This window comes from Mytilus edulis, chromosome 7, assembly GCF_963676685.1.
Source record: "Mytilus edulis chromosome 7, xbMytEdul2.2, whole genome shotgun sequence".
Lineage (NCBI taxonomy): Eukaryota > Metazoa > Mollusca > Bivalvia > Mytilida > Mytilidae > Mytilus > Mytilus edulis.
In genome coordinates this window covers 51,666,972-51,690,561 of record NC_092350.1, presented here as the reverse complement: position 1 = coordinate 51,690,561, position 23,590 = coordinate 51,666,972, and the positions used below count along the sequence as shown (strand labels likewise).

At 33.0% G+C, this 23,590-nt stretch overlaps 1 protein-coding gene across 1 annotated transcript; it reads left to right on the top strand.

Annotated features, from left to right (window-relative positions):
• The first annotated feature begins 3,677 nt into the window (after positions 1-3,677).
• On the top strand, positions 3,678-22,938 carry LOC139483203 (bifunctional peptidase and (3S)-lysyl hydroxylase Jmjd7-like). Its single transcript, XM_071267234.1, has 9 exons — positions 3,678-3,826; positions 11,116-11,269; positions 11,598-11,851; positions 12,877-12,933; positions 14,132-14,227; positions 16,940-17,051; positions 17,371-17,374; positions 17,577-17,736; positions 21,941-22,938. The coding sequence occupies exons 1-9, from the start codon at positions 3,760-3,762 to the stop codon at positions 22,024-22,026; spliced, it is 990 nt and encodes a 329-aa protein (XP_071123335.1). The 5' UTR covers positions 3,678-3,759; the 3' UTR covers positions 22,027-22,938.
• The last annotated feature ends 652 nt before the right edge of the window (positions 22,939-23,590 follow it).

Here is a 23,590-nt window from a genome sequence, read left to right as displayed (position 1 = left end):
GTTTATTACTTCTTTTTCTCAGATCTATAAACAAAAAAAAAAACAAAAAAACACAACAAAAAAAACAACAAACCGGATATTTTTATAATATGAAAGCAAGTAAATAATTGTAATCAATATTCAAGATACATGTATGCAGAGACATATAATAATTGTATTATATGTCTCTGATGTATGTAACTTTTAATATAAATTTGATACAGAATTTAAAGCGATTTTTAATAACTATGCAAGTAGTCATAAAAATTGCTCAGCAAGCAGCATAATGAGGTGAATATCATATTGCACAGGAAGATAAATTGAATGTACGACGTCGTGTGAGAAGGCATGACATATATTGCCCATTTCATTTATTAAAAACACCAAGTGTTCAAACATTCCAGTGGGCGTTTTTACGTGTACGCCCGAACCTTGGCGAGGGATATGAGGGGTGCCAACCGCTCAATGTTAAAGCACCTGCTGGTAGTGGGTTCGAAAGGGACGAAGCCCCGAAAGCTATCGAGAATGAGATACCGTAATGATTCCGGTCAGTAAAAAATCATTGATAGCAAAATACTTTTGAATCTAAATGGTTTGTTTGTTTTGGTTAAATTTTGTAATATGTTAACTTATTCATCGTGTTAAACTGGAAGCTAGCCTAATGGTCATTGATTTTAGATAAAACGTCCAAACCAATATTACTTTTAAATAAGTTTAAAGGGTGCCGTGAGTGAGCATACAATCGACAAAAGCACCTTTTAATGAACACGGGGAAAAAATATTTCGAAGAGGTGCAATATAAAAAAAAAATCTGGAACACCTAGGATTTCTTCCCACAAAAAGTGAATCAATTTCTCATTCCTTTAAAGGGATTAAAAAAAAAATCTATAAAATTTTCTTTTGATATTTTTTTCTTGAACTGGAATATTTCACGACAATCTGTGAAGGTTTATAAATTGAGCATGTAAAACAAATAATTGCGTACAGAAGAGCCCGGCTGTCTGTCTATCAGAAAAGAACAGAAAAATGAACGAAAACAAATGCTTTCAAAATTTTAGCTTTAGATATTAGTCATAGAAAAAGCTTTTTCGGCATTTTCATAAAAGTAGTTAATGTAATTGAGAAATAACAAAATGCAAGCCCAAACTGCGACCACTTATTAATTAATTGCAGAAAGAAATACATTTTGTCCTTAAAATGCGGGAAATTAAAGATATAATTGCATTATTATATTGCTCTAAATATTCTTTTGATCATAAACAGTTTCTGTCCAACTTTCGTAAAATTTCACGGAGAGTCATTTAAAAGACTTTATCCAAATTCGGAACCTAAATCATTGACGCCGCTTTGTCTTGCTTTTGGGACATAAATCACAGGCTCGACAAAAATACAAACAGCATATCGAATCTGAGTAGATAGTGAATTGCTTTAAATATAAGAAAAGTACGTAGAATTCATAGTAGATTCAGACTTTCAGACTTTTACAAAAGATTCTAACAAATATATTAAATGATCTATTTGAGTAAATTTAGTCCCTTTTTATTCAAAATTACAATCCATTAAAAAAAGAAGCACAAGGATGATGTGCTTTTGACCAGTTTTTCTTATTCTATGTCAATTATATGTTTTATTTTCAAAATTCAAGTGTACGCCCGGGCGTTTTGACGTAAACGAAGCTACGCGCATGCATTCTTTTTCAAAAATAAAAACAGTTAAATAGAACCAACAAAACTATCTGTCACAATGATATATGAGGGTCTTTATAAGGGGTAGGGGGGAATTGGGGGTGGTTCTTTTTTTTCTCTCGTATTTTGTAAAAAATATTTTTTTCTGTAAAATTCTTGTGTTCTGATCGTGCATATGAGAATTTCCTTCTGAATCATGATTTTCACATGATAGATTTTTCGTCTGTACCCCCCCCCCCCCCCGAATCTGTTACTGTACTGCACACGTTAGACATTTATCAATTTCATACCTGTTTAAAACAAAACAGGGGGGGGGGGAACTTATTTTACATCTTTGTAATAATTTGGATATCTAAGATAATAAACAGTAGAAATGGTGACATTAGGTATATTTGATTAAACATATATTGGGTTTGTAGATATGAGGTACCAATATTGCAATATTATGGGCGATATCTTTTTGCGCCAAAAAGTAACTCATTTGCGCCACAACTTAATTGCGCCAATACTTCTTTTGCGCCACATAATTTTCAAAACTATAGGTATCATTTGCGCCAATAAAATAATCATCTAATTGCGCCAATTTTATTTATTTTTATTTATATATAACAACTAAATGATTGACTTCCATCCTCCTATTTTTGGGCTTGGGTCCGACTGGCGGAGTTAAAGTCATTTTAATAACGAAATGTATGCTGAATTAAAACATTCACCCGTATATATACAGTTAAAACCATAAAAATGTCTCTGTTCATCATTGAATTAAAGGCTGGTTTTTGTAGTTGAGAAAAGACACATATTCCTTTCTGCTTACTTCTCTACTCATTAGTTCTTTACAAATGCCTGACGGAATTTGTGTTCTTCAACAATGATGACCGGTTTTCCTCTATCAGACTCTAGTTTTTGAATGGTATATCAGACATCTTGACTCGTGAAAAAATATTCTTTTACTAAACAATTTATTTTTTGGTGAGTTTTCTTAAATTTGATAAGTGTTCAGTGGAAAGGTTAATTATAATACATGTATGATATTGGTAAAACATGTACATGTATGATATAGGTAAAAAATATTTACAGGTAAATCTGGCGCAATTTCATTTCATTTATTGGCGCAATTAATACCATCAAAATAAAAGACAGTGGCGCAATTAATACCTTTTCAAAACTGCAATTGGCGCAAATTGATTCTGCCCAATATTATTAAGGTACCATGCAGAAGAAAATTGCAAAAAGTAGATTTAAGAGAGATTAATCTAAAAAGAAAGAAAAAAACCTAAACTATATTTTATCCTTGATAGGCCCAACTGTCTAACATAATATCAATTTTTGTCTATATCTCAAATACTTTGGAGAATATTAAAATAAATTTAACATTTATTGGTAGTGAAGAAAAAAGTTATATGTACCTCCAAAAAATTCAAATATAATGGTTTCCGTTCTAGAGTATCAGTCAAATAGCCCTTACCAGAAAAAAGTGTTCGCTCAAATATCCGATGCCCTCTAAAATGTTGATAATTTCTTAAAACAAAGGAGCAGTGAAGCTGTTTCACACTAGAATAAAAAAAAGTCTTTCAATCTTTTCTTAAATTCATAGTATCATAGAACTGTATGTACTTTTTTCTTGCGTTTTAGCAACAGTTTGATTGAATAATTTAAATCAATCCGTTAACCAAACAAAAGTTTTGGACTGAATAAATATGTGTATGCTCTTTTTGGATACAAATTGGTTTGTGTAGAATAGTGACGTTCTTCAAAATTAAAAAAAATATTATTAACAATTGTTATTTTATATCAAATACCCTAAATAGCAACATTTAAGAATTTTTTTTATACTTAAGTATGCTCTTGGCCATACTCAAATATTTAAGAATATTCTTAACTTTGAGTAAAAAAAATCCGAGAATTTTTTTATGGCGGTGTATTTTGCTGAGAATAAAAAAATTGAGAAAATTCTCAGGCTGAGTAAAAAAACTTTACTCAAATAGTTTTATGGCGCCGGGGCCGGGTTAGTCTTATTTAATCTAGTCACATTTGCCAGTCAGGTAGAGTTGTCCCTCTTCCGCTCTTCAATCATTTCAAATATATATCATATTTCATGACAACAAACACTAAAATAAACCAACTTGGAAAGCAACTAGAACAATTAGCTTTTGAAGCACGAGGTAAGAATGTTGTACAATCACAATGTAAGTTTAGAACGAGCCGACGTCTGGTGTTGTGTTATGAACAAAATATGGAATGGGTCCCGGTTGAGGTACCAACTAATAAACTATTATTTTTTTTCTGATATAATTTAGGGCATATTTGTTAATACATATATAGTCCCAGATCGTATTATTCTTAATTGTTGAAAAAAACCCCCAGAAATTGTGTGTTTCCCTTAAAAAATTATATTTGAAATAAAAAAATATGGGCTATTCCAGAAATTTTTAATGTCTGTTTGTATTATTACGTATATGTTATAACCAGGGATATTGTTGGCCTTTTTCAAAACTACCTCTACCCTTTTTTATTGGGAAAATATGCGTCATTTTTATCAAATTGGGAAATTTATAATAAACCATGAATATGACTGACCCTCTTTCAAGAGGTCATCCCTCATTTGAAATAAGGAATCCATGACAAATCGCCCCACTGGCAAATCGCCCCACACCTAATCGCCCCACTTTTTAACCAACTCTCCCCACTTAAAAAAAACCGCCCTAAATTGGTTTACCAAATCGCCCCACTTTTTAAAAAATCGCCCCACTTGTGAAATGTGCATGTTAAATCCCGTTAATAATTACTCCTGCTAACTCGCCCCACTTGATGGAAAACGGTAAAATCTAGATAAATATGTAACACTCCCAAACGTGTCCTTCCCCCCAAACGTGTCCGATTCCCCCAAACGTGTCTATTCTCCCCAAACGTGTCCATAATATTCAATATTCCCCAAACGTGTCCGATTTCAGAACCCCCAAACGTGCCCGATACTATTGTTATTCGCCCAAACGTGTCCACTTTTAAAAGCAAGAAGTCTCGCGTCTTTTAGCGCTAAAACATGTCCTAAACGCGACATCAATAATGTTCACGGCAGTTCTATGATGGGGGACACAGTCGATGAAGTGGTAATATTAGCATTAACTTGTTCAATGCCGGTTGTTAATGATTATAATTACTGAAAATTTAATATGTAACATATGCATTAACGTTTGACTTAATTTGCTTATTGTCCAGTTGCAAGTATTTCGTGCTCATTTAAAGCAAACATACAGATAATTCTAATACAGTTGATAGTAAACGTTTACTATGTAAATTATTTTATACTAATAAACTCCGATGATGCCTTTTATATTAATAGAATATTGCACGGTGGGCTTTCAGTCGAATTGACCTCCCATCTTCTTTTAACAGTTCTAATTTTTAATAAATTTTAGGTTACGAGCGTCACTAAAGACACAGAACAAGAGAAATAACGTCCAGTGCCAAATATTTCATTCGTTATTTGAACGATTTTATATTAACGACATATACTGTAGATAGGTTATATTATCAAACCGGAATTTAAAATTGGCCATGAATTTTTACGGTTATCTGGGATGACCACTAGTTTGGATTTTAATCAAAAGAAAAATAAATGCGAGTAAAGACCGATTTGTTTATGACTTTGAAGTAAGAAACTACTTCAATGTCTGTTATGTAATATAGAGGCCGTTTTAAATAAAAGTTGCAGAAATTAACAAAAATGTTGCCTTCCAAAATACAACGTATGGCACATTATAAAGAGTGAAATGCTATAAACATTTTAATGCGCATAGAAAAAGAATTTAAGAAATTTATTTTGATCTTTTAAGGAAATAGTAAAAGATCGTAAAATGAGTATACAATGACAATAATAAAAAAACACACAAATAACCTACGTTTTTATAATATGAATACGAATGATAGTTCCAGTAAAATCAAAAAAAAGCTTGGTATGGACACGTTTGGGGAATTGGACACGATTGGGGGTTATTAAAAAATGGACACGTTTGAGCGTTTATACAAATGACACGCTTTGGCACCCTTTGACAACTAGACATGTTTTTGCAGTTCAGTGACGTCGATGTGGACACGTTTGGGGAATCGGACACGTTTGGGGGGAAGGACACGTTTCTGAGTGTTACAAATATATTATTAACCAGGATGAATTTAGTAATGCCAACTCGCCCCACTTATGGAAAAAGATGTTATCAGTTATTAGTACTATTACGGTAACGTGAATGTCAACTCGCTCCACTTGTGAAAAATAGAAAAATCCTGATGAATTGATTTATGCCAACTAGCCCCACTTATGAAAAGTACAAGTATGAATAGAGTTAAAGGCTACCAACTAGCACCACTTACGAATAAAATAATTAAACTGTAATGTGTGTTGGCTTTCCAATTGGTCCCACTTATGAGAACGTTTGAAATGCTTCTTTTTTTTTTGTACTTTCTTCTGCATAGTTGAAATAAAACAGAAAGAAGGTTAGGAACATCATTTTCTGATTGCTCGTTAGTGTTGAATTATTCTTAATTCAGAGACAAAAGTAACCAATCCTGTAATTGCTATGATAACAAATTGCTGTTAATTGAAATCCTTTAACATGTTTAATATTGCATTATGATACAATTAACAGGTTTCTTTTCAATTGTTATGCAAATAACTAAGATTACAAGAATACAGTTATTCTCCAACAATACGAAAATTATATTTAGAATTATAATTCCAGTATATCAATAATAGTAATTACATAAATTTTCGGTTTGTTTGTATTTTGTGTAGATTAGTTTTCATTAAAGTATGGCGAGTTGGCATACATGAAAATTATATCTATATATTAAATCTAGATATTATTACCGTTTTCTATTAAGTGGGGCGAGTTGGCAGGAGTAATATTAACGGGATTTAACACATTTCACATGTGGGGCGATTTTTAAAAAAGTGGGGCGATTTGGTGAATCAGTTTGGGGCGTTTTTTTTTAAAGTGGGGCGAGTTGGTGAAAAAGTGGGGCGATTAGGTGTGGGGCGATTTGCCAGTGGGGCGATTTGTCCTGCTTCCTGAAATAAGACACCTTATTGTCAGTGAAGATACATAAATAAACCCTCAAATCTGCACATATAGTCATTTTAGGCATGAAAAATGATTAAATGAGTGTTTTTCATGCACAATTACTACTGAGACTGCACTGTTTGGGAAAAAAGTTGTCTTTTTGGGAATAATTATAAGCCATTTTTTTTTCAAAATTGGAAATTTTCTCTAGGGGAAAAAGCCTTTATTCTCCACTAATTTAAGGCAAACAATATCACTGATAACATATTTTAGGAAATAACTCCGTATATATTACATAAAAGTAGTTTGAATACTTTCCATAGGTACTCAATTCGAAATCTGTATGTACATGTACATGTAGTATAGAATATTTCATTTTCAAAATTAAAGGGTCTATCAAGAGAGCATATAAATCAAGAACAACAAGTGAAAGTGCGAACTACTGCTCAAGAGATACACCCGCAAAAATATTTCAAATATTTTTTTCGGTATTAACAGGAACTTGTTCGAAATTATGAATCTCGGAAAAGCACCACACGGTATATCTGACTTATAAACCTTGAAACCAAATTTAAGAAATCCTTGTGTTGTAGTCCCTGAAAAAAATGTGACGAAAATTTTCAACTTTGGTATCATTTGTAAAGAGTTAACAGGAAGTTGTTGCGTAATGAATCTGAAAACACATGACTAGGTATAATAGATGACTTCAATAAACCCTGAAACCAAATTTCAGAAATTCTTGTAATGTTGTTCATGAGAAAAATGCAACGAAAATATTCATGGGACGGACGAACTTGCTCACAGATGGACAGATATATCTAGAACAGTTTATACCCCAACTTTTTCAGAAGCGACAATATAGTGATTGGGTCAACATTAAGAAATTACAACACAAGTATACTATGTGTGTATAGAGTAATAATTTTCGCACCTTTTCGTATATATATACATAATCGTTGAATATGTATTTACAGACTGAATGGGAAAAAACAGATAACAAAACTATTTCCGTATGAAAAAAACCCCAGAATCATAATGTAACAATATTATTTGCATACTGCATTATACGCAAATACACACTATACAGAATTTTGATTACTTGTATATATATATGTAGAATTTGAATTATGTTATACATGGAATTATTTGTACAGATTCTTATCAAACTATTTTCAACACATTTGGTGGGATCAGCATATGATTTGCTTTATAAAATGCAGAATCTGTTCTGTGTATTAAGTCTTAGATGCATGATTTTTTTATAAGTTGTTAGAGGCTTTGAACTAGCTGTCAAAAAACTGCGAGTAATCTCAGATCTGTACCTAGTGTCTATTTGTTGCTGGGATGTACAAGTACCTGGCCACGTCCACTTGTTATTTTGTCCATCTGATGAGTCAAGCCTTTTTCCACTGATTTTTAACCAGATTTTTGTGACAAAAATGTCGGTTATTGATTTGGGGATGTATGGCGGGCGGTCGGTCTGGCGATAGGTTGGGCGGCGGGGCGGGCGGCCGGGCGGCAAACCAAATGTTTTCCGAGCATTTACTCATGAACCGTTCATTCAAAGCTTTTAAGATTTTAATATGTTGTTACTGACAACAAAATGAAGGTCAAGTTCAAGAATGACGATTTTGACTTTTACCGTTCAGGAGTTATGGTTCTTGAAAGATTGAAAAATGGTGTTTCCAGTAGTGTCCGTGCATTTACGCATGAACTGTTCAACCAAAGCTTCCCAAATTTTAATATGTTGTTATTGATGACATAATGGAGGTCAAGTTCAAGAATGACGATTTTGACTTTTACCGTTCAGGAGTTATGGTTCTTGAAAGATTGAAAAATGGTGTTTCCAGTCGTGTCCGTGAATTTACGCATGAACTGTTCAACCAAACTTCCTTAATTTCAATATGTTGTTACTGATGACAAAATGGAGGTCAAGTTCAAGAATGACGATTTTGACTTTTGCCGTTCAGGAGTTATGGTTCTTGAAAGATTGAAAAATGGCTTTTCCAGTCGTGTCCGTGCATTTACTCATGAACTAATCAACCAAAGCTTTTCAAATTTTAATATGTTGTTACTGATGACGAAATGGAGGTCAAGTTCAATAATGTCGATTTTGACTTTTACCGTTCAGGAGTTATGGTTCTTGAAAGATCAAAAAATGGTGTTTCCATTCATGTTGTTGCATTTACTCATGAACCATTCAACCTACGCTCTTTCAAATTTTAATACAAATGTATGTTGATACTGATGACAAAATGGAGGTCAAATTTGATATTGACGATTTTCACTTTCACCGTTCATCAGTTATGGTTCTTGTGATATTGCCAGGACACAAATAAATGTTAATAAATCCGGTTTGCTGTCGTTGTGACAGCCTCTTGTTATAGTTCGTTCTTATGATGTACCTTTATACTGTCCCAGGTTAGGGGAGGATGGGATCCCGCTACCATGGTCTACCATGTTTAACCCCGCCATATTATGTATGTATGTGCCTGTCCCAGGAGCCTGTTATTCAGTGGTTTTCGTTTATTTATGTGTTACCTTTTTTTTTTTTCGTTCTTTTTTTGTACATAAATAAGGCCGGTAGTTTTCTCGTTTAAATTGATTAACATTGTCATTTCGGGTCCTTTTATAGCTGACTATGCGGTATGGGCTTTGCTCATTGTTGAAGGTGGTATGGTGACCTATAGTTGTTAATTTGTGTGTCATTTTGGTCTCTTGTGGAGAGTTGTCTCATTTGCAGTCTTACCACATCTTCTTTTTTATATTGAATATTGTGTGACTGTTATATGAGAGGGTCTATTATGGCCAAATCCGCGGGAAAAGAATGTCACTCATATAGTCTAAGATACTAGTACATGATTTTTATTAGTAGTTATTGGCTTTGAACTAACTGTTAATAACTGCGAATAGTCTCAGACCTGTACTGTACTTTGTGTTTTTGTTGTTGTGAGGGATGTATAAATACCCTGTCATGTATCGATCAGATGAGTTGATTGCCCTTTTCGACTAATACTTAATCCCGCCACATTCTTAATGTGCCTGTTCAAAGTCAGAAGCTGATAGGTTAGTGGTTGTCGTTGGTTTGTCTCTGTGATATTTGTTTAACCTAAATAGTTTTGTGGTACAAAATGTAATTCATCAGTCCTGCTCCTCCCGAATCATAAAAAGGCCTATTTTTCTAGATTTTAAAATATGCTCGCGATATGAAATTGGTACTCCTACAAATAAATTGTGTGTCATTTTCAGATTATGTCTGATCAATCGTTAGTGGGAGTGCTGTGTATTTTGTGGATTCATATTCTCGAAACATGATATTTATAAAATCGCACGGGTGGATTTCTTGGTAGAAGCTGGAATTACTCAACTTTTCGAGGCACATATTTCGTCCGATATATGTTATCTTATTTTTTAGGACATACTTTTGTATTTTTCTCTTTATTTTTCTCATTTTGACTGACGCTACATTAGTCGCTAATTTCTGCAACAAAATTCATTCAAATAAAACTGTGTTGCAACCAACAAGGGCGAGTAGTTTTATCTAACTCTAATACAAGTATGTAGTTTATAGTGGTGAAACTTCAATCCCCCCCAATACAGGAAAGGGGCAAACAGAAGATCTAGTAAAAAGAATATAGATCTAGACAAAAAAAAACAGCGAACTAGAACAGCGAAGAATGACAGTGGACACACAAACGCCGAAATATAATGACAAAAAAATTACCCACACCCGTAATATGAAAGAGGAACAAGAGACTGAGCTTTTGCAATAAGTATGTGTATCAACTAAGACAAATATCCCACATGCGAAGAATAATCAAGACAGACAACCACAAATATTATAGAGAACGGAGTTGGTCTTTTTAGAGAAAATTTAACCATACACTCAAGACAGATGCATTGTCAGAATAATGAGCTGTCGGAATAATGGGCTGTCAGAATATTGGGCTGTCAGAGTAATGGGCTGTTGGAATAGTGGGCTGTCGGAGTAATTGGCTGTCAGAATAGTGGGCTGTCGGAGTAATGGGCTGTCGGACTAATGGGATGTCACCAACAACTCAAACGAGAAAACTAGCGGCCTTATTTATGTATTTAAAGTGAATGAAAAACAAACATGTTACACATCAACAAATGACAACCGCTAAATTACAGGCTCCTGACTTTGGACAGGCACATATACAGTATGTGGCAGTGTTAAACTTGTAATTAAGCTGGATCCCAACTCATCAATGCAGTGCTTTACCGGTAATAAAAAAATTATGGGAGGGGATAAAAAATTAGGGTAGGTCATGTAGGTAGGGGTATAATAATCACACATGCTTTTTTGTTTCTCCTAATTGGTAAAGATACTAGTAACTGTAAATAATTAAGTTTCATAGTTCTCAATTTTTTTCCAGAATTATATCTAGACAAGACTGTTCGAGTACTCACTAAACCACCAACACCACTTGTATTTTATCGGGAATATGTCGCACCAAACAAACCAGTTCTCATTCAAGGTGCCATAGACCACTGGCCAGCAATATCAAGATGGAATCATGACTATCTGAGGTAATTTTTAAAACTTTCTGTGAAAGAAAATGTACATGTATATTTGTTCCCAAGTTTGAGATATGCTGCAATACAAATACAAAGATGTATATGCATAAAAAACAACAGCTGTTTATTTACCCCGTACTGTATAAGGGATACCATCATTATATTGGCAATTTAATGATTCTTTGTCATTTATGTACACTCATATATAAGTCCTGTGAGAATAATTTTAGATCAATATATTTTAGTAAACACCAAGAAAAATCTAATTTTATGGATTAGAGAGTTGTCTTAATGGCACTCACACCACATCTTCTTAAATATCTATATATTTTTGCCACAGGAATGCTATTGGTGATCTGGAAGTGACAGTAGCTATAACACCCAATGGCTATGCTGATGCTGTGACAGATGGCAAGTTTGTCATGCCATATGAGAAGATGATGAAGGTTAAAGACTTTTTGAAGGTCATAGAAAATCCTGATGAATACACAGACGTTTACTACATACAGAAACAGAATTCTAACCTAACTGACGAGTTTGATACATTATTGAAGGATGTGGATAGGGGTATATCATGGGGAACTGAAGCATTTGGTAAAGTATAGATAATTTATAAAGAATTAAAACAAGTGTTGGTGTTGATATTAGTGTCCTGATTGATTGTTGGTGTTTGACAACACTTTCAGCAGTCTTGGCTACTTTGTGGCAGCCAGTTTCTGGGTAAAGTTCATGCAATCCAAATCCTATGTTATTGACTTGATTTCTAAATCTTTCTAAGCTAATCACTACCTTTTTGATACACAAAAAATAGTGCATTGATCATAACATTCTATACATCGTATCCATGAACATTTGTAGAAATTCATTAATGTAATGTATGCTCAGATATTCAAGTCACAAAATAATGTTACACCTGTCATGATAACTTTTGCAAGGTGCAGGAACCTAATATCTGTTCTAAAAATATGAAAGATGTCGTTGTCATCTTTGAAAATTTGAGTTATCTTACATTGTCTAGAATTGTAGTTGAATCAAATACAATAAATGCTTTATTGACAATGCAATATTTAATTTAACTTCCTACTGATAAATCAACACAATCTTTACCCTTTATCCTTAGGTTGAGGATTGTCAAGACATGATTCACAAGTTCACATATATATATAGTCAACTCAGCCTGGAGAACTTGGCATAACTTCTGCAGAATTTCTTAATTAGTGCATTCAAAATTATCTCTTCTGTTAAATTATAAAATTACAATATTTAAATGATGTGCATCCAAGAGAGGAGTAGACTGGATTGTAACCCTTGGCTAGAGAAGATTCATTATGTGTGATTCATGCATAAGTAGTCTGAGATTGCCCTGACATCAGACAGAATTTTTAGGAATTTCTTTAGCAGGGGTCATAGGTCTTGTAAACTTCTTCATTCATTGGTTGATAATTTATTTCATAGATATTGAATACATATTAAAGGTTAACTATGCTATATAATGGTATTATAGTCAGGGCTTTTGTCATGGCGTTTATTTTTTCTTAACATGGTGCCACTAAGATGACAGAAGAAGGATTGCATGAGAATATTTACTTTATTGTTAATACATTATTTTATATTTTTAGGAAAAGAACCAGATGCTGTAAACTTTTGGATGGGGGACAGTAGGGCAGTCACTTCCAGTGAGTATACAAGTAGATTACATTATTGGACAAAAGCGAAAATTTTTGAAATTTATGAAATTTTCACATATGAATTTAGAAGAATAGGTTTCTTATGATTGCTAAAGAACAAATATTCATCAGAACAGGGTAGCTGTTACTAATGAGCAAAATAAATAACACATAGTATGCTACAAAAGGCTGACATTACATAATGCAATGTAAAGTCCTATCATCTCTTTGTAAGAAATTTCTTTTTTTTAATTTTTGAAGTTCATGTATTATCATCTGTTTTATTGAATTGAAAGAATATATATATTTATCATGTTTATATAACAATGTACATAGTACAGTCAGGAGTACTATTTATTCAAGTATTTTTTTTTTACTTGAAGAAGTAAAAAAAGATATACACATATAAGTAAATTTGTAGGATACTTACATTTATACAAGTGAATTTTATTTACTTGTATATGTTAAAAAAAATTGGCTTAGTTATGTCCCTTAGACATTCAGAATTTTTTACTTGTACAAGTTAATAATGTTCGGCAACAACATCATAAGATCTGATACTGATACATGCATTTTATCTCTTGTATTGCCAGCTAATAAAGTCATGTAGTATATTACTGAAATAAGCAATTTTAGTAACATACAATAACAATGTACAAATCCAGTGTATGAATTGAAGGATGCATCTGATATTATTCTTAATCGTTAAAATAATTAAATTCAGCTTAAGTTTGTTTGGATAGTATTTTGAAGACTGATTTTGTGTTAATCTTACATAAGTTGTATACACACAATCTAAATATAGCTACAGTATGCAACAGAAATAGACTTCTTGATATGAAAGAATTATCATAAGAAATCACTGTTCATAAATGTGAATATTCAAACATAAGATATTTCTGTCTGGTGACAATTAGTAGTTAATTCGATTAGTATAAGGCAAAAGAAATTTCTCTATAAAAACAATACATATTTTACCTAATATTGGTGACTAATGTTTTAAGTATAAGACAAAATGTACACTACATAGAAAATTGTATAAAAGAAATTGAAAGGGATGAAAAATTTAAGTAGAAATAAAAGCTTAGCTTAGAAAAATTGTAATGGCTTATTCTTTTGATAATCATCAATAGAATTAAAATCTTTTACCAACAAAGTTATTGAAAATAATTTAATGTACTCCAATGTTTATACAATATTACTACAGTGCACAAGGACCATTATGAGAATCTGTACTGTGTTGTAAAAGGATGGAAGAAGTTTATCTTGATACCACCGACTGATCAACAATTTGTTCCTTACGGTAAGGTTTGTAACATCAGTATAAATGTTCTGACATAGAGCTTCACATACTGAAGACACAATTGTTTATTGTTGAAGACTGTGTGTTGATCTCTAGATGTCTTTGTTCTTTAGTGTCATTGGGTTGCTGTTGATGGTTACATATTTGTGGTTCATTCATTTTATTTTATATAAGTAGGCCGTTAGTTTTCTCGTTTGAATTGTTTTTTATTGTCATTTCAGGGCCTTTTATAGCTGACTATGCGGTATGGGGTTTGCTCATTGTTGAAGACCGTACAGTGACCTAAAATTGTTAATTTCTGTGTCATTTTGGTCTCTTGTGAAGAGTTGTCTCGTTGGCAATCATACCACATCTTCTTTTTATTTTTATATATAACCCACATTTCCATTCATTCATATTCATTGCTAATAAGGGAGCTACCATTTGATTTTTATGGGGGGGCTAGGATTAAATTTGAAAAAAATAGGCAGGACAGGAGTTTTGAGTAAAAAAAAAAGGCAGGATGAGACACTTGCAAAAAAAAAAGTCAGGACTACAATTTAGCATGTTTAGGTAATAAAAAGTTAGGATAAACTAAAAAAAAAAAGCAGGACCGAACAGAGTGAAAAATAAAAAGGCAGGACAGAGATTACAGCTAAAAAAAAATGCAGGACAAAATTTTTCATCCTAGCCCCCCCATAAAAATCAAATGGTAAAATTGAGAATGGAAATGGGGAATGTGTCAAAGAGACAACCACCCGCCCAAATAAAAAACAACAGCAGAGGGTCACCAACAGGTCTTCAATGTAGCGAGAAATTCCCGCACCCGGAGGTGTCCTTCAGCTGGCCCCTAAACAAATATATACTAGTCCAGTGATAATGAATGCCATACTAATTTCCAAATTGTACACAAGAAACTAAAATTAAAATAATACAAGACTAACAAAGGCCAGATGCTCCTGACTTGGGACAGGCGCAAAAATGCGGCGGGGTTAAACATGTTTGTGAGATCTCAACCCTCCCCCTATACCTCTAACCAATGTAGTAAAGTAAAGTAGCTCCCTAATGGTTATTTTTATGATAGAAATACTTAAGAATTAACAGTCTTATCTGACATTCAATGTACTTTGATATTAGTGTTGTAATTTGCTTAACACAACAGTTATTTTTAGTGAAGTTTTTTTGTAATTTGCTTAGCACAACTGTTTATTTTTGATGGAGTTTGTTCTGATTAAGGGGAAATAACTCTAAATTGAAACATGTGTTGGTCACTTTTGCAAATTAAGCATGTGCATGTTGGTTAAGTCGTGACATATAACTTTGGTATAAGTTGTGTTTCTTCTCTGTGTATCTCTAACTGCTCTATATAATATAGCTATTTTGTAAGGTTGATTTATCTATAAATAATTACTGAAACATATAAATCCCTGCAGTGTTGTTGTTATTTATGAGGGTTTACATTATATAAATGATCTAACATTCCTGTATACCTGAGGTATCAGCCATGTGGATTTTATTGTGTTTAAGATTTACCATGCATTGTTTCACTGTCATTTATAATTACTGAAACAGTTACTGTAAATTAACAAATTATTGCGACGCTTTTATAATTGGGGAAAGGGTGACAGGGTTACAATAGCAATGATTTAAACTCCCATTTGGAATTTTTATGCCTCATTTATGGGCATTATGTTTTCTGGTCTGTGGGTCTGTTCGTTCATCTGTCCGTCTGTCTGTTCTTCTGTCTGTTGGTCCGTTCGTCCGTCTGTCCCTCTTTAAGTTAAAGTTTTTGATCGAGGTAGTTTTTGATGAAGTTGAAGTCCAATCAACTTGAAACACATGTTCTTTATGTTATGGTCTTTCTACTTGTAATGCCAAATTTGAGTTTTTTTACCCTATTTTCACGGTCCACTGAACATAGAAAATGATACTGGGGATGGGGCATCCATGTACTCGGGACACATTCTTGTTTTTATATGAATTAAACAGGATTTTTCTCAGTATCACATGACAAAATCGCAATAATAAAAGCACACAATAATTTCTGAATTTACACTATACAATAATTTAGAATAGGTTATTGAACTGGTGAAATAGTTGAAGCAATTTTAAAGGCAAATGTTACTGATTGCATCATTCTGCTATTAAAAATTAAAAAAAATACTGTAAATTTAGAATACTGTGGATTCATTATTATTTGATAGATACCAAAGTTCTTGGATTTCATCGGTACAAGTGAACCACGAATTCAAATGTTCAACAAATGACAAATTTTCTAATTATAGGCTTATATGAAGATTAATGCAAATTCACTAAATTAGATATCAACAAACATGTATGGTTTTCCTTAATACACGAAAATTGGTATACACGAAAATAAATTAATCCACAGTATTTTGTGACATTTTTTATTTGGCAAAAAATGGCAATGCAAAAGGTTTAGCAAATATTTGATAGCAATACATGTATTTGTATGAAGTGTTATATTATATTAATACATTTATAATAATCAATCTAGCATTTTCTTCATTGTTTCAAAATCTCAATAGAAGATGCATCCAAAAAAATTCTAACTTTACAGTTATTAATACCATTTATTAAAACCAGTCTATTTCACAGTAGATGATATCAACAAAAGAAAAAAAAATGTTCCTTTTTAAATTATTGATGAAAAATATATTCTGAAAATACTCATTTTGAAATATGTATCTAATTTAAGGTAAATTATTTCAGAATTGTATGATCCTGCAGTGTATGTACAGAATGGCAATGGATCATTTACTGTTAAGCCAACAGATTCAAGTGACGAGGTATCTTCAATATCAGTGCAGTATTGTATTTTCCCGTAAAATTATATTCATTTGTATATTGCACACAAAAAAAAAACCACACTATACAATGGACCATATCAACAACATGCACAAATGAAAGTTTCAACAGAAACCTACCAAAAACTTACATAAAAACAAAAGTAACAATGAGCAAGCTTTGGTCCAATTACCCTGATTTCGGACAAACACGAAATAAAGTGCATTATATTAAGTTTATGTTTGAAATATACTAGATTAAAAAAAAAATTGTAGCAAAAATATGAAAAAGTTTAAATGCTATACATGGTAAGATGTTATTGAGTTGTTTTGTGTGTTGTTAAATCAGGTTAAAAGCTTTGTATACACACAACTCTCTTTTCATCATGTTTCTTAAATTAACATATTTTTTTTATTAATTTTTACAATGTTAAATATCATTTTAAAATTCATGGTTGTAATTTGTGCATCTTCTTTATTCTGTGTAATTTACATATCTTTGGAATTTAAAACTTTCATTTTAGACACTGTTAAAATTTTAGATATTCAAAAAACTATTTTAGGTTCCTTGGATAGCCATTGACCCATTAAATCCAGACCTAGCCTTGCATCCAGAATATCAAAAGGCCAGTCCAATAGAAGTTACTGTTAATGAAGGAGAAATGTTATATCTGCCCTCATTATGGTTCCATCATGTACAACAGTCACATGGTTGTGTGGCAGGTTAGTAACATGTTATATCTGCCCTCCTTATGGTTCCATCATGTACAACAGTCACATGGTTGTGTGGCAGGTTAGTAAAATATCATATCTGCCCTCCATTTATATGGTTCCATCATATCCAACAGTCACATGGTTGTGTGGCAGGTTAGATAAATGTTATATCTGCCCTCATTATGGTTCCATCATGTCCAACAGTCACATGGTTGTGTGGAAAGTTAGTAAAATGTTATGTCTGCCCTCATTATGGTTCCATCATGTCCAACAGTCACATGGTTGTGTGGAAAGTTAATATAACGATATATCTGCCGTCATTATGGTTCCATCATGTCCAACAGTCACATGGTTGTATGTCAGGTTAATAAAACGATATATCTGCGGTCATTATTGTTAAATCATGTACAACAGTCACATGGTAGTGTGGCATGTTAGTAAAATGTAATATCTGTCCTCATTATGGTTCATCATGTACAACAGTCAAATGGTTGTGTGGCAGGTTAGTAAAAAGTTATATCTGCCCTCATTATGGTTTCATGATGTACAACAGTCACATGGTTGTGTGAAAGGTTAGTAAAAAGTTATATCTGCCCTCATCATGGTTTTATGATGTACAACAGTCACATGGTTGTGTGGCAGGTTAGTAAAAATTCATAACTGCCCTCATCATGGTTTCATGGTCTGAACTGTCACATGGTTGTGTGACAGGTTAGTAAAATGTTATATCTGCCCTCATTATGGTTTCATGATGTACAACAGTCACATGGTTGTGTGGCAGGTTAGTAAAATGTTATATCTGACCTCCTTATGGTTCATCATGTACAACAGTCAAATGGTTGTGTGGCAGGTTAATAAAACGATATATCTGCCGTCATTATTGTTCCATCATGTACAACAGTCACATGGTTGTATGGCAGGTAAGTAAAATGTTATATTTGCCTTCATTATGGTTCCATCATGACCAACAGTAACATGGTTTTGTGGCAGGTTAGTAAAATGTTATATCTGCCTTCATTATGGTTTCATCATGTACAACAGTCACATGGTTGTTTGGCAGGTAAGTAAAATGTTATATCTGCCTTTCATTATGGTTTCATCATGTACAACAGTCACATGGTTGTGTGGCAGGTAAGTAAAATGTTATATCTGCCTTTCATTATGGTTTCATCATGTACAACAGTCACATGGTTGTGTGGCAGGTAAGTAAAATGTTATATCTGCCTTTCATTATGGTTTCATCATGTACAACAGTCACATGGTTGTGTGGCAGGTAAGTAAAATGTTATATCTGCCTTTCATTATGGTTTCATCATGTACAACAGTCACATGGTTGTTTGGCAGGTAAGTAACATGTTATATCTGCCTTCATTATGGTTTCATCATGTACAATAGTCACATTGTTGTGTGGCAGGTTAGTAAAAATTATATCTGCCCTCATCATGGTTTCATGGTCTAAACTGTCACATGGTTGTGTGACAGGTTAGTAAAATGTTATATCTGCCCTCATTATGGTTTCATGATGTACAACAGTCACATGGTTGTGTGGCAGGTTAGTAAAATGTTATATCTGACCTCCTTATGGTTCATCATGTACAACAGTCAAATGGTTGTGTGGCAGGTTAATAAAACGATATATCTGCTGTCATTATTGTTCCATCATGTACAACAGTCACATGGTTGTATGGCAGGTAAGTAGAATGTTATATTTGCCCTCATTATGGTTCCATCATGACCAACAGTAACATGGTTTTGTGGCAGGTTAGTAAAATGTTATATCTGCCTTCATTATGGTTTCATCATGTACAACAGTCACATGGTTGTTTGGCAGGTAAGTAAACTGTTATATCTGCCTTTCATTATGGTTTCATCATGTACAACAGTCACATGGTTGTGTGGCAGGTAAGTAAAATGTTTTATCTGCCTTTCATTATGGTTTCATCATGTACAACAGTCACATGGTTGTGTGGCAGGTAAGTAAAATGTTATGTCTGCCTTTCATTATGGTTTCATCATGTACAACAGTCACATGGTTGTGTGGCAGGTAAGTAAAATGTTATATCTGCCTTTCATTATAGTTTCATCATGTACAACAGTCACATGGTTGTGTGGCAGGTAAGTAAAATGTTATGTCTGCCTTTCATTATGGTTTCATCATGTACAACAGTCACATGGTTGTTTGGCAGGTAAGTAACATGTTATATCTGCCTTCATTATGGTTTCATCATGTACAACAATCACATTGTTGTGTGGCAGGTTAGTAAAAATTTATATCTGCCCTCATCATGGTTTCATGGTCTAAACTGTCACATGGTTGTGTGACAGGTTAGTAAAATGTTATATCTGCCCTTATTATGGTTTCATGATGTACAACAGTCACATGGTTGTGTGGCAGGTTAGTAAAATGTTATATCTGACCTCCTTATGGTTCATCATGTACAACAGTCACATTGTTGTGTGGCAGGTTAGTAAAAATTTATATCTGCCCTCATCATGGTTTCATGGTCTAAACTGTCACATGGTTGTGTGACAGGTTAGTAAAATGTTATATCTGCCCTTATTATGGTTTCATGATGTACAACAGTCACATGGTTGTGTGGCAGGTTAGTAAAATGTTATATCTGACCTCCTTATGGTTCATCATGTACAACAGTCAAATGGTTGTGTGGCAGGTTAATAAAACGATATATCTGCCGTCATTATTGTTCCATCATGTACAACAGTCACATGGTTGTATGGCAGGTAAGTAAAATGTTATATTTGCCCTCATTATGGTTCCATCATGACCAACAGTAACATGGTTTTGTGGCAGGTTAGTAAAATGTTATATCTGCCTTCATTATGGTTTCATCATGTACAACAGTCACATGGTTGTTTGGCAGGTAAGTAAAATGTTATATCTGCCTTTCATTATGGTTTCATCATGTACAACAGTCACATGGTTGTGTGGCAGGTAAGTAAAATGTTATATCTGCCTTTCATTATGGTTTCATCATGTACAACAGTCACATGGTTGTGTGGCAGGTAAGTAAAATGTTATATCTGCCTTTCATTATGGTTTCATCATGTACAACAGTCACATGGTTGTGTGGCAGGTAAGTAAAATGTTATATCTGCCTTTCATTATGGTTTCATCATGTACAACAGTCACATGGTTGTTTGGCAGGTAAGTAACATGTTATATCGGCCTTCATTATGGTTTCATCATGTACAACAGTCACATTGTTGTGTGACAGGCATGGAAAATAAAAATAAGTTGAGAAAAAGAAGAAAATGGATAAGTCGTGTTTAGTGAAAGATGAAAATAAAGTTGTGTCTAGAGAAAGAAGAAAATATATGATTGTTTTTAGAGAAAGAAGAAAATAGATTAGTTGTGTCTTAAGAAAGAAGAAAATGGTGTGACAGATGCACTATTCGATAATTTAATAGGAGCATTATTTCTTATGGTAGAAATTCTCAATTGATCTTTTATGAAAACAAAGGGCTTGTGCATATGCCAAACAAAATTCTGTATTTATCATTTTCGTTTGAAAAGAATAATACAAGGTAAAAATCTGATTAGCAAATTTCATTCATTGCAAAAGAAAAAAAAAGAGAAGACAAGAAAAAATGAAACAATAAAATATATACTGTATACGAGCTAATTTTCACGAGTTTCGTGAGTAGAAAATCTGAATGTAAATCGTCCCTAATATGTAAATCTTTTTTTTCTTCTGATTTATCTTCATCATGAAAATTTAAAAAATGTAAAATTTAATTGCAAAGAAATGGGAAAGGTAGGGCTAAACGAGAAATAAAGTAAAAGCAGAAATAATATAAAAAAGAAGATGTGGTATGATTGCCAACGAGACAACTATCCACAAAAGACCAAAATGACACAGACATTAACAACTATAGGTCACCGTACGGCCTTCAACCATGAGCAAAGCCCATACCGCATAGTCTGCTATAATATTAGCCTTTCATTTTTTGCCATATTGTTGTCAGTTTATCTTGATTTGTAAGCTTTAAATGATCTTTTAGTATTTCATGTTAATTTTCTGCCATCTTCTCATTTCTTCTGTAATGAAGGAAGTTAAAACAAGTGTAGCAGAATTTAAAAAAAAATTATACATAACCTCATAAAACAATTAGATTATCATGTAGTTAATCCTGTATTTCTGCTTTTATTAAGCTGTTAATTTCTAAATACCTGTTTTTTTTTCTTTTGCAGTCAACTATTGGTATGATATGGAGTTTGATATAAAATACAACTATTATAACTTTGTGAAGAATGTGACGGAGATTCTCAAGGGATAGATAATGTAATGGAGTTTGATATAAAATACAACTATTATAACTTTGTGAAGAATGTGACCGAGATTTTCAAGGGATAGATAATTTATGCTAAGTTGTAATAACATTTTGAAATGCAGCAATCATCAGTTTAGCTGTTCATGTGTAAAGCAGCTTGATAAAAAAATGTCTTGTTCATGTAATTTTATGTGAACTGATAACTTCTTGAACATTGAATATATGATTACAGGTTACATATCAAGTGACAATAAGATATCACTTGATATCAACTTTTGATATTTTATCCAATATTGTAATGAAGGAGACCTTGGCGAGTTTGCTATTACTATTTGAGTTAAGTATCAAGCTTTCATATGAATTTTCAAGTGTTTTTAGTTACCTACCACTATCATGTTTTCTGGTCTGTGCGTTCGTTCGTTCTTCTGTCTGTCCGTTAGTCTGCTCCTCTTCAGGTTAAAGTTTTTGGTCTGTAATTTTTGGTGAAGTTTAAGTCCAATCAACTTGAAACTCATTACACATGTTTCCTATGATAGGAATATTAATGCCAAATTAGAGTTTTGACCCGAATTGCACAGTCCACTGAACATAGAAAATGATAGTGCGAGTGGGGCATCCGTGTACTGGGGACACATTCTTGTTTTAATTAGATATAGGAAGATGTGGTGTGAGTGCCAATGAGACATCTCTCCATCCAAATAACAATTTATAAAAGTAAACCATTTATAGGTCAATGTACGGCCTTCAACACGGAGCCTTGGCTCATACAGAACAACAAGCTATAAAGGGCCCCAAAATTGCTAGTGTAAAACCATTCAAACGAGAAAACCAATGTCTAATTTATATAAAAAAATGAAACCTGTTTCTCTTTATATTGTAAACATCCTCTTTGTGTTAAATAAAAAGCCTGCAACTGGTTAGACAATTATTTTGCAAGTAACAAACAGTATTTTGTGATATTCCAGTTTCAACCTCAAACTTTAACATCAGACTTCTTAAAACTTTTGTAAGCTTCAGAAAGTTATAAAATTTTTAGGTTAAAAGAGTAAGTGTTTTTATTGTGGCTTGCAACAAAAGTTGCAGAATGCGATATATATGGATTACTATCCAGCTGAAGTTACGACATCATAAACTATTGTATAAGGTTTTATTTTCTTAAGGTAGAAGACATGGATGCTTTTTATACAGATGCCTTATGTTATGAAATTTCTGTCTGTCATATGTCCATTGTCCTCGATCTCATCTTCATGGTTCAGTCACTACTCTAAACAATTTACATATTTGGTTTTCAATTAAAATGCTGTAAATTCAGAAATCATTGCGAGGGTTTTATTAATGTGGATAATGCAACTGGGTGAGTATCTCAATTATAAGAATTCACATTCTGATATCTGCTACATCTTTATGAAAATTTTCCTGAAATTGCAATTATTAATCTCTCATGTTTGTACATTCTTCAAAAATCGCAATGATAAATGCCTGCAATACTTGCATATTATAAAATGAAAGGATAAATATATTTGGTAAATGGGTTTCTTGCAAGATCTTCATGTCCATCTGAGCAACAGGT

Coding starts and splice junctions, on each gene's coding strand:
- LOC139483203 (XM_071267234.1), top strand. CDS start 3,760: ATGACAACAAACACTAAAATAAACCAACTTGGAAAGCAACTAGAACAA. Junction 11,270..11,597: donor TGGAATCATGACTATCTGAG/GTAATTTTTAAA, acceptor TTTTTGCCACAG/GAATGCTATTGGTGATCTGG. Junction 14,228..16,939: donor TCAACAATTTGTTCCTTACG/GTAAGGTTTGTA, acceptor AAATTATTTCAG/AATTGTATGATCCTGCAGTG.